The sequence below is a fragment of the Mytilus edulis genome, chromosome 1 (assembly GCF_963676685.1).
Source record: "Mytilus edulis chromosome 1, xbMytEdul2.2, whole genome shotgun sequence".
Lineage (NCBI taxonomy): Eukaryota > Metazoa > Mollusca > Bivalvia > Mytilida > Mytilidae > Mytilus > Mytilus edulis.
The window spans coordinates 89692391-89709061 of NC_092344.1; the positions used below are offsets into that span (position 1 = coordinate 89692391).

General features: G+C 31.8%; 1 protein-coding gene across 3 annotated transcripts; it reads left to right on the forward strand.

The window, feature by feature from the left end:
• Positions 1 to 1024: 1024 nt before the first annotated feature.
• On the forward strand, positions 1025 to 15522 carry LOC139494199 (nuclear respiratory factor 1-like). Of its 3 annotated transcripts, none has more exons than XM_071282382.1 (9): positions 1025 to 1154; positions 5109 to 5314; positions 6511 to 6625; positions 7107 to 7242; positions 10965 to 11108; positions 12083 to 12241; positions 12476 to 12697; positions 13459 to 13645; positions 13985 to 15522. In XM_071282382.1, the coding sequence occupies exons 2-9, from the start codon at positions 5134 to 5136 to the stop codon at positions 14185 to 14187; spliced, it is 1347 nt and encodes a 448-aa protein (XP_071138483.1). In that variant the 5' UTR covers positions 1025 to 1154; positions 5109 to 5133; the 3' UTR covers positions 14188 to 15522. The 3 variants fall into 3 exon arrangements, with proteins under 3 accessions (XP_071138483.1, XP_071138477.1, XP_071138487.1); XM_071282376.1 differs by lacking the exon at positions 1025 to 1154 and adding an exon at positions 1298 to 1541; XM_071282386.1 differs by lacking the exon at positions 1025 to 1154 and adding an exon at positions 1306 to 1681.
• The last annotated feature ends 1149 nt before the right edge of the window (positions 15523 to 16671 follow it).

Genomic DNA, 16671 nt, shown 5'->3' on the forward strand with positions numbered 1-16671 from the left:
AGAGATAAAAGTTAATATAAATTAAGAGTTATTCCTCTTTGTACTGGCTCTCTCCTATCATAAAATTGAGAATGGAAATGGGGAATGTGTCAAAGAGACAACAACCCGACCAGAGACATATATATACGGTCTCTGACCCGACCATATATGGAAGTGTTTAACGACCTTGATTGGCTTTTCAGCCCTCGCACGGTCGGTAACCCGAACATAGAGCAGACAACAGCAGAAGGTCACCTGTACAACATGTACATATTTTTTATAATCTCATTTCCATATTTGTTCTAAATCATATTTAATTAATTTATTAACAATCAGTATGTATGCAAGATTGTATGTGCTTTCAGTGATATTGTTTGCCTTAAATTACCGGAGAATAAAGGCTTTTTCCCCTGGAGAAAAAACCCAATATGAAAAAAAAATGGCTTAAAATTATTCCCAAAAATACACCTTTTTCCCCAAACAGTAGTAATTGAGCATGAATACAAACTGAAAAAAAAACACTCATATAAACATTTTTCATGTCTAAAATGACTATATGTGCAGATTTTAGGGTCTATCTATGTATCATCACAGACAATAAGGGGTCTTTATATTTCAAATGCCTTGAGGGTTTAAATTACCTCTTGCAAGGGGGTCTGCAAATTGAACTTCCAGTCAAATTCATGGTTTATTATACAATTGTAAATTTCCCAATTTGATAAAAATGACGCATATTTTCCCAATAAAAAAGGGTAGAGGTAGTTTTGAAAAAAGCAAACAATATCACTGTTTTTTTGTTGTTGTAGATATTGTATAAACTTTGTGAATTATTGATTTAATATATATGCTCTTCATGGGCCCTTTGGTTAGGAATAAAGATATTTGATTTTGATTTCATATGTTCAGTACTTCAGTATTTTGATGTCTTATATCATCCTCAATACACCCATTTACACCCTAAATTTTAACACGCTGTTTGAAATATTTGCCACTGTGGTTTCATCATAAAAAACTAATCATAGGTGGCGCTTCAATTGCTCGAACCATTTTCAATTGCGAGACCACCCCCTAGGACAACATTGTTTATCTGCTCAGACAATATCCAAAATGGACGATTTCGCGCACAATGAATGTCTGGAATGTCGATTTTTACTTTAATTTTCCCTGCGTATTTGGTAAGATATAAGCAAAATCATCAACTAAGAACATAACTGAGAATTAAATTGAAACCTCTAAATATTTTAAAAGCCTGAATTTTTAATGTGAAACGTGAAATCATATGTGAAATAAGGACACCAAGATGTATTTGTCGCAAAATGCGCAGTCGCATAGACCCAACGAAATACACAAAAGTTTAACAAAACTCCCGGGCGATAAAAGTCGCAGGTCTAATAGAATGTGCCAAATCACATGCTCGAAACATGGCTTTGGGAGGTTGTCAATGTCTCTCATAAATGTAACAGTCCGAGGCAGAAACTCTTGTGGTCCTGCATTATGCATAGAGAAATTTGCATCCTCACAACTTTCGCGCAAGCCTGTCAGAAATGTCGCGCAGACGCAAGGTTTTTATCAAACACCTGTCAGCAACACTGCGCACGCAGTGTCACAATACATTGACAAAATGACCCGCATGACTTTAACTTCTAAAATGGAAATGTGTTTAAAAAGCAGAGTTAATGAATTTGAGAAATCAAAATGGCTGGTAATATTGCATTGTCTCCCTTTCAAGCCTTTGTAACTGTCAGTCAGATTATATGACAGTGGAAAAAAGATTTCCTGGACTTGTATCTTCTTTATTATTAAAAATAATTGCACCCCTCTTTATGAAAAGTTGGTCCAAATATACTGATTTTTCTCTTTTTAAAAGTTAAAAAATATTCAGTTGGTTTATTTTTATTCTTATTTAACAATAAAGTGACCCCTTGTCTGATGGTATCCTTCATTTGGGGGGTTGTTCCTAAAGTGCTTGAGTTTTTTTTGGTTCTTTTTGAATAGTGTATGGATGGAGGGGAGGTCCTTTTGGCTTCACACATTTTCTCTCATTAAATTATGTCAATTTTTTATGAGATCTAATATTTGAAATTCTAGTTTGAAATGACAAAGAATTAAAAGGTACATATGAGGGTAAGAATCTGGTAGCCCACATGATGAATGAGAGTATTATTAAAATATTTGTTGAAATAACTTTGACGAAAAAAATTGAGGCTCATTTAACACTAACGGTAGCAGAAAACAGATGTTTGACACTTGAGTGGCCTTCCACAGTACTACTTCTGTATTTTAGTGTTTGCTTACTACAGTGTACTTATCTGTCAAAAAAGTCCCATTTGTATAAATTAATACATTTTTATGCCCCCACCTACGATAGTAGAGGGGCATTATGTTTTCTGGTCTGTGCCTCCGTTCGTCCGTCCGTCTGTGCCTCTGTTCGTCCGTCCGGTTAAAGTTTTTGGTCGAGGTAGTTTCTGATGAAGCTGAAGTCCAATCAACTTGAAACTTAATACACATGTTCCCCATGATATGATCTTTCTAATTTTAATGCCAAATTATAGTTTTGACCCCAATTTCATGGTCCACTGAACATAGAAAATGATAGTGCAAAGTTCAGGTTAAAGTTTTTGGTCAAGGTAGTTTTTGATGAAGTTAAAGTTACATCAACTTGAAACTTAGTACACATGTTCCCTATGATAAAACAGAACAGAACAGAACATATTTTATTTCCAATTAAGGGCCCACAAGGGACATACAGAGTATACATGAATAAGGCAAAAGAATATTGATTTGCATAGATACATAGATACAAACAATTTTTTACATACAGTTACAATACAATTACTAACTCATATTCACTTTAATAAATTTACCAACAGCATTAAGGACCTGATTGTCTTCACAGTTTAATAAATAAATAAATTTATGCTGATTATCAAGTATAGAAAAATTTGGAATTCTTTGGCAAACAAAGTCAAAGAGAGCATCTCTATCTGATTTAAAATTTTCACAGTTAGTTCAAAAATGGATTTCATCTTCAACACAGCCAGAGGAGCATTTTTTGCAAATTCTTTCATTTCATGGAATATTTGAAAAACGACCAACTTCAATTTGAAGCTTATGAGCAGAAATACGTAATTTGCATATAGATCTTCTAAAATCAAAGTTCTTAATTAAAGAAAGATAATTTTCATAACCAAAATTCTGCTTAAATTTCACATAATTAAACAGTTTTCCATCAGAAGCTTTATTTTGGCTAGCATACCAATTGCTAATATATATAGTGTGAATTAATTTACTAGTTATGTTCAAAAATTTATATTGTCCGAAATGTTTTACTTCTTGTTTAATTTCAAAAACTTCCAATACTTTTTTAACAAATGAGAACCAAGAAATTATGTTAGATTTGTGAAGCTCTTGGGTGCATTTATAACTTTATAAGCATCTTTCAATAGACTGAATTCAGTTGTAAGATTTTCAAATCTATACCAGTATTTTACAATTGACTTTACAATATCATAATGTAAGGGGAAACGTCCCAGTTCTGATAATACAGCAAAATTGACACTCCTTTTGTGTACACCAAGTATAAATTTAGAAAATTTAAGATGGAGATTCTCACACTTAAGATTTTTAAAAATATTTTCAAGATTAAATAAGGAAGACTGCAATTTATTACAAGAGACGTTATAACCTCCATATACCTCTGAATTATATAACAGAATGGGTTTAAGGGTATGATCAAAAATATGAACACAAGATTTTATTCCAGGAGACAAATTGATAAAATCCTTTCTAAGTTTATAGTAGGCCTTAAGAGCCTTATTATAAAGTTTAGTTTTAGCTAGATGAAAACTAAGTATTTGTAATGAGCGACACAGTCAATCAAGTTATTCTGCAGTCGAAAATTCTCCTGAATTTTCCTTCCAGCCTTATTAAAAATTAGTCTTTCTAATATTAACTTTCAGGCACCAGTCAGCACAATATTTTTCTAGCTGATCAAGTCTACTTTGAAGCCCTGTGGCTGATGTTGACATAATCACAATATCATCCGCATACATCAAACAATTTAATTTCTCTGAGTGCAGGGAAACTGCATCCAGACAGGAGTCAAGATAAGATGGGAAGTCATTTATAAAAATTTTAATAATGAAGGACTCAAGTTGTCTCCTTGTCTTACACCTAATTTAATGCTAAAAGGGTCAGTGAGAGAAGCTCCAACTCTTACACATGCTTTACTATTATTATACATATCTGATATAATATTATAAAATAAAGTACCAACTTTCATATTAATAAGCTTCAGTTTAAGACCTATATGAATTACACTGTCGAATGCTTTGCGAAAGTCTACAAAACAAGTATATAGTCTACCCTCTTTACTGTGACAGTATTTGTCTATCAGTGTTTTCAAAATAAATATATGATCTGAAGTTCTGGCATTTTTTGTAAAGCCAATCTGAGAATTATGAATTAAGTTGTTTTGGTACAAAAATTTGTCAAGTCTTGTATTCAAAATATTGTTAAAAAGTTAACCAATGGTACTAGTAATTGTTATACCTCTATAGTTAGATGGATCACAAGGATCATCTGATTTAAAAATTGGCGAAATAAAACCATCAGCCCAAATCTTTGGGTACACACTATTCTTGAGGCACAAATTAAATAATTGGATATGATCTTTCTAATTTTAATTCCAAATTAAAATTTTGACCCCAATTTCACGGTCCACTGAACATAGAAAATGATAGTGGGAGTGGGGCATCCGTGTACTATGGACACATTCTTGTTTGTACAAACTTTGATAGGAAATCACACCCTGCCTTAAACTTCATGAAATTGCCTGTGGTATTTAAAATTTAGGGAAGACACAAAATTGTAAAGAATTTAAAATCATTTATTCAACATGAAAAGAGGGTTGTAAATACTAATATCATATGCTGATCTATTAGGACTGTCTTTTTTAAAAGTAGTTTTGTTGTTACAGTGATATTTATTTACAACATTTTGCTTTATACCTCTTTCAGTCTACTAAGTTATTTGTAAGTACATGTATTACTATTGATATGCAAATGGCAGATGACTTGTTGATGACATAAAGTGAAAAAATTTATGATGGTTTATTTTGTGTATTTCAGATCACATTTACAGACCAAAGGCACGATGATAAGTGCAAGCATTGTATCATCAGCAGGTCATGGACAAGGGATCCAGACTTACACATTAAACAGTTCCTCAGATATCATGAGTGATGGTATCAGTGAACCAAGTTCTCCAGAGAGTTCGTTTGACAGTTCTGATCTACTGGGTGATGATGAAGTTTCAGTTCAGTTAGCAGCTGCAGGTATGGAGGAACCATAATAAGAATAAGAATAAGAATTTTATTAACTAGTCTAAAATCCAAACAATAGGATTGTTACTAAAATGCAAAACAAAAACAAACAAACATACAGACAGGCATATTGATTACAAAATGATAGACATTAAACACTACAAATATGTAGCATTGAAAGAAAAAATAATATAAATTATTAATATTAATTATAATACTATTTTTGACAGCATGCCTCCTCTTTAGTTTAAAATTATCAATTCAAATATTATGCTTATACATGTATATAACATTATAAGTTGAGACATCAATTACACAGTTCATATATTGACATTATAATTGTTTCTCTCATTATACATTTCACTTATATAGTTCACAATGATAAGTAAAATATCACATTCTCCACAGGAAAATATAAAATCAAATTTGCTTCTCCACTCATTGAATTAAAACTGGGGACAATACTAGAAATTTCATTAAACATTTTGATCCTAGTTTTATTAATTTCTGAACATGTTATGATAAAATGAAATTCATCTTCCACCTCTTTATGGCATAAAGGACATATTCTATTGTCTAAAGCTGGTTTGTTGTATCTACCACGTTCAACAGCCAGCTCTCTATTACTTTACCATATGACTGTATCATCTACCACATAGTGTGGTGGAATTTTGCCAAATAAACAGTCCTATTTTGTAATGCCATTATGACATGCTACTGCATGTATATATATATGTGTCACAATCTGCCTCTGTTTTATTTTATATTTAAAAAATCTGATGATTCCTTCATGAAATAGCATTTTACAAATACATGTAGTAAAACTCATTAAATTGTCATCAAGCAATGCTGCAAAATTCTTAATCTGTTTATATGTTGGTAGTGCATGTAAAAGACAAAGTATATTTACTGAGAAAGTAAATTACATTTGAAAAAAAAAGTCTTACTTAATTTTATATAATTTGTATGGACATTCAGTCAGAGCATTAGAAACTAATAGAAATCGCAGTCCTGCAAATATAGATACATGTTTATTGGAAATATTATAGTTCTAATAAAGAGCAGTTTACATTAAAATTAAATTTTATACTTCTTTAGAGTAAGATCTGTTTTTCTCAGCTTTCACAATTTGATATAATTAAATAATTTTCTTGTTTGTATTTGAGATCAAAAGAATCAAATAATTTAGATGTGTTGTTTCATGACAGGGACAGTAGGATTAGCTGCAGCTGCAGCAATTGCTGGTGGTAGAAAAAAGAAACGCCCTCATTCTTTTGAAACTAACCCATCTATACGTAAACGCCAACAAACAAGACTGCTCAGGTATGTTTTCCAGATATATAAACAACATAATTTATTTTGATGAGTAAACATCTTCACAGGTGTGAATATTTTATTTATCAAAATAAATGTTTAAAACAGTGCTTAACATTAACCAAATGAAATTGAGAATGGAAATGGGGAATGTGACAAAGAGACAACAATCTGACCAAAGAGCAGAAAACAGCTGAAGGCCACCATTGGGTCTGCAACAAAGCGAGAAAATCCAAAAGATGTAAAGTAAAAACAATACTATATTAGAAAATTGTCTTTCTTTTCATTATTATTCTTTATGTGTGTGGCGGTTGATATATATATTTCATATATATTATTCACAGGTTTTAAAATATAGGTTAGTTGATATCTTGATATGTATTTGATTTAGTTTTCAATACATTCAATCACAATGCATTAATAAAAATGTCAAAAGTCCTTTTGAAATTTATATTAAGAAATGATTACAATGTTTAACATATAATTTCAGGAAATTAAAGCAGACCATAGAAGAGTACACCACAAGAGTTGGTCAGCAGGCAGTGGTGTTATGTTGTACACCTGGTAAAATGTCAAATTCAAACAATAACTATAAAGTGTTTGGATCACAACCTTTAGAAAGTGTGGTATGTTATACTCAAAGGATGTTTACTTGCTTATACAGGATAATGTTTTGTATGAATACTGCAAAATAATATGTGTACTGCTTATGTTTTCCAATACAAAGATAATGTGCTTAATTATGAACGTTTTTGTGTAGAGTCAAACATTTTTGGATAAAAAAAATGCATTCATACAATAAAAACCTGTATATGGCTGGCTTGAACCGGGCGGCATGGTAGCTGTCAATTTTCCAAACTTTATCTCACACAACTTTTGAGATTAAAATAAAATATAGTTCATTGAGCACACCATTCTAAACATTGTATCCATGACATTATAGTCATTAATGTTACAAAATGGTGTACATGTATGTGTAAAACCATACATGGCAGAAAATTGCATGAATTGTACATTGTGTATGTCTCTAGTTCTATCTTTCTTTGATATTAGAACGAAATTCATAACAGTGTGGTCGACAGTAAAACGTTTATTAGTAATTGTACTGAAAAGTTTACCTTTAACTTGTTTGTCGTGGGCGATGATTTTATGCTCACTCAGTCTATCGGAGGCCTTCAAGTGGGGATTTAAATAATCATTTGTTAACACATTTTGATACATAAAATGAAACTTTCTTTTCACAAATCATTTAAGGAATTTATTTTAAATGTTATACCATCACTTACAACAGTTTCACTTTTCAGAATATTAATGTCCAGAGCTGATATCAATAAATAATAATAAAAAAAAAAGTTTATTCATGGTAAAAAAAAACAAAAAAACTTTTAAGTTAATAGGGACCCGCGTTATTTCAGAAAATATCTTATTGATTAAGAGAACAAAAACTTCTACGTTGTGATCATTTAAGAGTGGCCTTCTATTTATTCAATGCTAACCATGTGGGCTTTGTTTTTTTTTATATACCATAAATCGATTCGTTCATTCAGATATTTGTCAGTTTGCCTTGGCTCTTCAAGTCCAACACACAACTTCTCACGAAATTGGTATTTTTCTTACAAAAATTACATCCATGTGATGTATTCTTTTCATGGAGAATGAATGTTGCACCTTATTTTATTTGTTATCGGTTTTTTTTGTGTGTATCATTGACGTATAAGACAACCTGAATCTTCTTTATTCAAATTTAAAACATACGAGATGGCAATTATGACACAAAATAAATAAATTTAACTTACAGCAGAAGAAAGATAATGAGCATCGCTTTTATAGTCTTCTAAATATCAAAGACGCGTGGTCTTTTTAAAAATGATGTAAATTTATAAAGGAAACAACAAACAAAATAGTTCGAATATTTATATTGGAAAAAGTAACGGTGTGTAAATCATAACAATTATTTTATTTCAATGAAAATCAAACTGTTTATTTTTTTTCGCTGCGAGCAAATTTTTAATTTTGGTCGCATTTTGAAAATCAATAAATCTTGTATTCTTGTTGGAAGCTGCACTGTTTAGTTTATACCCGTTTTTTTCAATGCCACACAAATCCAACAGACAAAAAAAATGGTAGGTTCAAGAAATAATTGATGCAAACTATACTTTATTGTAGTTTTAACATGGGTAGGCATTATATTCGTGATTATTTTTGCCCGAGCGATATCGAAAAACTATTATATAAAGTGTCCTAGTTCAGTGAAAATGTACGTCATACTTATTTCCTAAACAAATAAATAAACAAACATTAATTAACATACAACACTACCAAAGGCCAGAGACTCCTTACTTGTATGATTTTGTAAAAAAATGCATCTTTTTAAAACAGTCGAAAACAAAATTGTCTGTCCAATGGAAAAGTTGAAGCCCAAAAAAGATGAACAGTGCATTATAGAAACATAAAAGCTGATTGCAAAAGTTGACGACAAGATCTATTTTATAACTTGAGTATGGCCTAATACTATTAACCTGAAATAAATATATTTATAGCAATTCCCTTGATACGAAAGATCTACATGTTGCCTTGGGCTTTTTTTTTCTTTTTTTTTTGCTCTTTGGTTGGTTTTTTGTCTCAATGACAATTCAATTTTCATTCTTATCATAGATATAACTGCATGTTAAAATAAGAATATGAAGTGTGATAGACAATCAGACACATTCTTTCCAGGGACCATTGAACAGGCGTTATCAAGCTATAGGTCCCTGTATGGCCTTCAACCATTAGCAAAATACACACTTTATAGAATGAAAGCTCCAAGAGGTCTTGGGATGATAAAAACAAACATAAAAGATGAGCGAGAAAAAAAATAGGGATACTGCATGGAAATTGGAAAATGGTCCGCAACATTAATTTAGTCAACTCACTTAGTTGAAATTAAAGACCTGGCGAATTTTAGCCTTTTGCAATGGATGTGATGTATGTTTAAAAAAAATCATGGTTTGTTTGGACATTTTTATAAATCAAGTCTTGTTTTTAAATTATTTGCAAGTAAGTTTTAAGTCATGAACAAATAATCACTCACAGAAAGACGTCAAATCCATCAACAAAAGAAAAAAAATAATAGACGACCGACAACGCACAGAATATCATGTATGTGTTCCGGACCATATGAGTATTTGGACCATACGCATATATCATGACCATAAGGGTATACTAATATGGTCCAAATGCTCATAAGGTCCGGAACATATTTTATTTGCGATCACAAATGCACGAAGACGTCCATTTCTATGTAAATTGGGTCGATTTTTTTTATATAGATAAGATGAATGCGTTTCTGTTGCCAAGTGTTTTTCACAAGTATAGTAGCAGTATAGCAGAACGGTTTAAGTTTCCTATATACACCAAATGATACATTTTGCCAATACAATAACGTAAATGCATGCAAATTTCACAAGGTTTAATCCAAATAGCTTTCTTACTATCCAATAACTTTCAAGTACGAAAAAGGGCAGAAGTATATTTTGTCTTTATGTTTCGTATTTGCACAACTTTTGAAAGTGGATTATGCATTCGTTCTAAAATAAAATTATACCAGATAAAAGTTAAAAGATTACATAACTCGACAATCGCAATTGTTAAATCCGAAAAAGATAATCAATCAATACATGCATTCAGTAAGTCATTCTTTTTTCTGAAAGAACATGGCTTTGCGATATCTTATTATGAAAATTGATTGTCGAAACATAACAAAAACACAAGTAAAGGACGTTTAATTAATCAATATAAATCAAAACACAAATTCCTGATTAGTATTTCGAATTATTTTATATAGGCGTTGAGAACCTTTGGTGACCCCACGGTTTAAATGTTTATATTAAGGACGTCGTGAGCAATGGGCGTTATAGACGAACGTTCACCTAATCTGTCCCAGTCAATGGGATATTAAAGTGCGCCAATCAATGTCCATAGCCACACTGTTATGAATTCGATACTAATATAAATAGGAGTTATCTTCCTTTGTCCATATTTTTAGTTTGACTTTCAAATGCTCCATACAATGCAAAGTTTAGTTTTAGTTCACGCTGCAAATTGATGGAATCTTTACCCTTCTGTGCCAAGAAGCACTTTGAATTGATTTCTCTCATCTTTTAACAATTTCAGGAAAGGTTATATTAAAAATCTAGAGCAAATATGATGTAAATTTATTCATTGGGACTGTTAATTGCCTTTTACAACATTTAGTAACCCTTACTAAATTTTTGAATTTGTAAATAGTAAAGTCCCAAATGAAGGTCAGAACTGTTTTATATGCCAAAGTTTCATAAATGGGTAGAATTGTAATTTGTTTTTTCAGATGAGGAATTGTAAATCAGTTATTCTTCACGATTTAGAGACATCTTTATCTGAGACAATACCTCATGCAGAACACCAGGGTGCTCAAGAACTACCATCATTATCCATTGATGGTATCCCTACTTCAGTAGAAAAAATGACGCAGGTAATTCACAAAGGCTAATTATCTGACCCAGATATTTATATCTTATGATTTCTTTAAGATGTAGAAATTATTTGCATTTTTGTTTTGGATGTGATGAAAAGTGGTAGAAGCACCTATTTCCATTTTTTTAGTAAATTGGAGGAGTAAACACAAATTTCAATATATTATAATGCAAACTCAAAAGCGAAAGCTCCATTCCTGTGTGTACTTTATTAATGTGTGCTTTAAAACAATGCAAAATTGACTGGAAAACAAATAACTGATTTTTAGGTAAGTATTGCATCCAATGCAATCAAAACCCTATGGTACTGACTTGATATCTAAATCTTCAAAGGGTTAGCACTGCTCTTTAGATACGCAAAATATAGTGCATTGATCATAACATTCTAAACATTGTATCACGGGACTATCCATAGATATAGGAAGATGTGGTATGAGTGCCAATGAGACAAATCTCCATCCAAGTATCAATTTATAAAAGTAAACATTAAAGGTCAAGGTATGGTCTTTATCACAGAGCCTTGGCTCGCACCGAACAGCAAGCTGTAAAGGGCCCAAAAATTAGAAGTGTAAAACCATTTGCACAGGAAAACCAACGGTCTAATCTATACATGTATAAAAAAACGAGAAATGAACATTTCCAGAAATTTATCAATGAAATATATGTTCAAATATTCAATATACAAAATGATATTATACTTTTGTGCATTTATTACTTTTATAATATCTATTCTAAAAATATCAATGTATCAATGATGTCATTGTTAAAGTCATCTTTAAAAATTAGAGCCATCTTCCTTTGTCCAGAATTGTAGTTGAATCAACTATAACCAATGTTTTATACAATGAAATATTTAATTTTACTTCCACTGATAAATTGAATCCTTCTGTGCTTTCAAGCACTTTAATTAAAATTTTCTTGTTAACATATCAAGTTATTTATATTTGAATATAATTTTCTTTTCATTGTATAGGCTCAGTTGAGGACTTTCATACCTGAAATGCTAAAATACTCAACAGGCAGAAGTAAACCTGGCTGGGGTAAAATGGAATGTCGTCCTGTTTGGTGGCCTGATGATGTACCATGGGCAAATGTTAGAAGTGATGTTAGAACAACAGAGCAGAAGAAAAAGGTTCACATATTGATATTTTAATACATTATGCCAACAAAGCTGGCAAGAACTCTTGAAAATGGCTTGAAAGAAATTTACATTGTGCACCAGCTATTTTAATTTTTGATTTGAGATTTTTTTTTCATAAAATCATTATGTACATGTAATGGTTTGGTTTAATGAATGTCACGCTGCCCATGAAGGGCCCTTAATTGGAACATAAATATATTTATTCCGATATTTCTGTTTGAATAGGTTTCATGGACAGATGCTCTTAAAAGTATTGTAAAGAACTGTTACCGACACCATGGAAGAGAAGATCTGTTACACGTTTTTGAAACTGACTCAAGCTATCAGAGAACTATGTTACAAACTATAAACAATCCTGATGGCACAGTGTCTATTATTCAGATAGATACATCACCCAATCAAATTGTTACACTTCCTGATGGCACACAAGCTACAGTTGTTCATGCAGTAAGTTTACATGTTAAGTTTGTAATAAGGTCAGGGAACCCCTAATGGTAAGTCAATGATATTTGGAATGCATTTTTATAAGCATAAACCCTGCTAATTTTGTTAGCCTAATTGTTAGAATATTAAAATTATCCAATCTTCACTAGTCGTCATATAGGGCCTTGGTGGCAGTCAAACTGCTGTATTACTAGCCTGTCAACACTGAGGTGAGTTTGAATCCCTCTTAGGGCAGGTGCACTTGACTCCAATCACTAGAATTGTCTGATTTCATACCAAAGGTCATTGTTCTTTCCTGCACTCCAACTTTTCCCACCAATAAAAACTGACTGCCATGAATAGCACAATAGAGTTGAATGTGGGGTTAAACACCAATCGATCAATCAATCAAGTCAACTCAAAGAACAAAACAAAACTGCAAAGAGAGTTATTTCCTCTCTGTATTAAAAATCTCACAGGTGAATTAGTTTGACTTCCCTAAAAACAGGAATCTAGAAATTATGCAAATTATATAAGTAAACAAAATGTATGTAGTGGCCAAGTGTTTTAGAAATTAAACTAGCTCAAGATATTGCAATCTTGATATATTCATTCTTTAGAATAAGGATGAAAGGACAGTTGACCTTAGAGTATATCATACTTTTACTCCTATCTTAAATGTTTTGGTATGAAAATTGTTTTTATAGATGGCATCACACTTTCAAATAGTTAAACCTTTTTGGCCATATATATTTTATAATGGAAAAGTTGTAACTTGTTTATAGATTCACCCTGGAGTACCTAATCAGGAGGCCAGTCAAGCTGTACAAACCCTAGCCAACCCTAGTGGTGATAATTTGACACACATGACACCTGTAAGTGTAGAGATGAACGCAGACTCATTGGCACAAAGTATAGCTACAATATCAGAAGATGGACAGATTATTTTAACAGGGGATAATGCATTGAATGGTAGGTATAAATTGAAAGTGTTGTAATTGCTACTTCAATGTTTTCAAGATTGTTTCATTCCGATGAATTTTGTATTTCAATTAAAATTGTTTGCCAATTTATCATTTATTTGTTTCTGTTAAATTCACAAATAATGGACAGTGGCTCCTTAAACAGAGTAAGCAAGCAATCCACCTATATTTACTGAATCATATTAAGTATTTCAGTCTATTAGGCAAAAGTCATGAACTTAGTTTATATACAAGACATTTTTTTAACACACTGCTGCAATTGGAAAGGTTTGTTTTGTGATATATGGTTCTTATCATTTCAGACTTATTTTATGTTTCATACTTTCAGGTATAGTTATACCTGTTTCAATGTATCAACAACTGACCAATCCTGTTACAGCATTACATTCAGGTACAGATCTACATGTTGCCATGGCACCCATGGGTGTTCCTAAAGATGATGATATTAATGTGATAGCAGATATTCAAAGTATGGACAGTCAGTCACCGGATGTGTTGGAACATGTTGAACCTAAACTAGAGGAGACATGATCTAAATGTACAAACAATATTTATTATCTGTTTATTCCTGTATATTATAATACAGTTGTCATGCTACGCTATAGCTACAAAGTTTATAATTCATCAATAGTATCTGGGATTAGACACTTTTCCAGTACGCTGTGATATAGAATTTTGTGCCAAGGTACAGTACAACCTGTGACTTTCTCCTAGTTATGTCCACCCTCTTGTATGATCACCTTTAAATGGTGATCATTTATTGGGGTATTCAATCTTGAGGTGTTGGCCATTTATTTTCGGTCATAAAACATAGGCTGATGTTTAGCATAAGGCAACTACCAATCAATCAATATCTTACTGTATTTGTGAAACTTTTTAATTTTTAATAATAAATAAAACTATTGGTTAAATCTTTCCCTTTTCAATAAGTTAATTTTGTAAATGAAAGGGGTAATAGCTGCAGCACCTTCTCTTCCATCACTACATTATATAAATATAGTAATGCTGATGCAAGGATATTTATCTGACTTAGGACAGGACCCCTCATTAACAATGCACATTCTAAGGCTTATTACCACAAAGCTCAGTTAAAGTATAATTTTTGGTAGCGCTACTTTCACATTTCTTGAGTTGTGTACCTTAACCTCATATGCAAGCAGGGCACCATATGTGTCCAATGGACACAATCCCCATTTACTTTCTCTTTTAAATGACAATATATAATTCACATTATGATTTTGTTTGGACACTGGATTGGTTCTAGTTGTTCTCAACAAACTGTCAAGAGGGAGACTTGAAATTCTTTATGCATTTTTATTTTTCGGCAGGTCTATTTTTGATTGATTAAATAATTAAATCAATCGTATGAATCCCATAAAAAAAATGTGGACTTTTCCCTGCAAGTTGTAACCTATATTGTATTGAATTTTCATGTAAGATACATTTCCATAAAAATATGCCTTATTCACCAAGAAAACTTTAAAAGAAAGTTTTTAATATTTTCCATGATAGATTTCACTGTTCATGCTTGCAAAGATCTGTAAAAAATTTACAAACTAGACTAAGATAGAAAAATTATTGGCTTAGGTAAGCCTTAATATGGTTTCATTTGCAAAACTATTTTAACATTTTTCATTGGACAATTTGGTGCATTTATAGCAATACAACATTGTCATTTTGCAACAAATATTAACTGTAAATTGTCTATTTATTTATTTGTGGTTACCAATTAGAAGCATCATGTACTACTTATTGTAATTTATGTAAATGTTATATGTTTTATTGTTCTAGAAAAACTTTATTGAATCATATTTCACATTGTCATTTGTGTGTTTATTGTCATAAAAATAAAACTTCAGCTTAAAATAATTGTTCCTGCAAAGTGCCAGTTTAAAGTGTTCACTGATGTGTTATTCAAACCTTGCAAATAATCAGTTATAATAAGTGAATCCAAGCTATTGAATATCATTTAAATAGAGGTATTCCCATAAAAGCGTGGACAACCATAATACTTCTGATGCTATTAATACTGAAACATTTACCTTAAACTTGTTTGTCATTGGCATCCATAACAATGATTTTATGCTCACTCAGTCGATCAAAGGCCTTCCAGTGGAAATTTAAATAATCATTTGTTAAACAATTTGACACATAAAATGAAACATAACAAAAATGCAAGTAAAGAACTTTGGAGTATTCAATATTTGACAAAACATGAAGGTTATTCCTGTACTAGTTTTTCGAATTATTGGATTTGGGTATTGAAACCCTTTGGTGACATCACAGTTTAAACATCTATAATTAGTACAACACGATAAGTGGGGTTGCAGACAAACATTCACCTAATCTGATTCAGTGAATGGGAGACTTAAGTGCGCCAAAGAATGGTCTAGTACCAGTGGCGGATCCAGGGGGGTGTTCCGGGGGTTCGAACCCCCCTTTTTTTGGCCGATCAATGCATTTGAATGGGAGCATATAGTTGGAACCCCCCCTTTACTCTGGGTTGGGAAACCCCCCTTTTTAAAATGGCTGGATCCGCCACGGAGTACACACCGTAATGAAAACGATACATTATGTTCTTATATAGCCAACAGGAACAGGAACTACATTCTAAATATGCTAAAACATTATAAATGAAAAGTAATGCTTTAACGTTCATTGATTATGCAATAAAACATCTTAAGGGCATAATTACAGCAGTTCTTGATGTATACTGCAACATTTTAAAGTGGACTAACTTCTACATAATTTGGTCTCTGGTGAAGAGTTTTGAGTATTTTATGCACATGTGGGGACTTTTTTTATTGGGTATTGGTTTTGTTGTTATAGGTTGAACAATGACTTCTTGTTATTTGGTCTATTGATATATAGTAGTCTCATTGACATACATATCATTTTTATGTGTGGTCTATTTCATTTTACAACTACCAACTTGCCAGGCAGTTGAGTCCTGCACCAGAATGTTAACCACTATATGACACTTTCAATTCAATTTATCGCTAGAAAAAAGTCAAT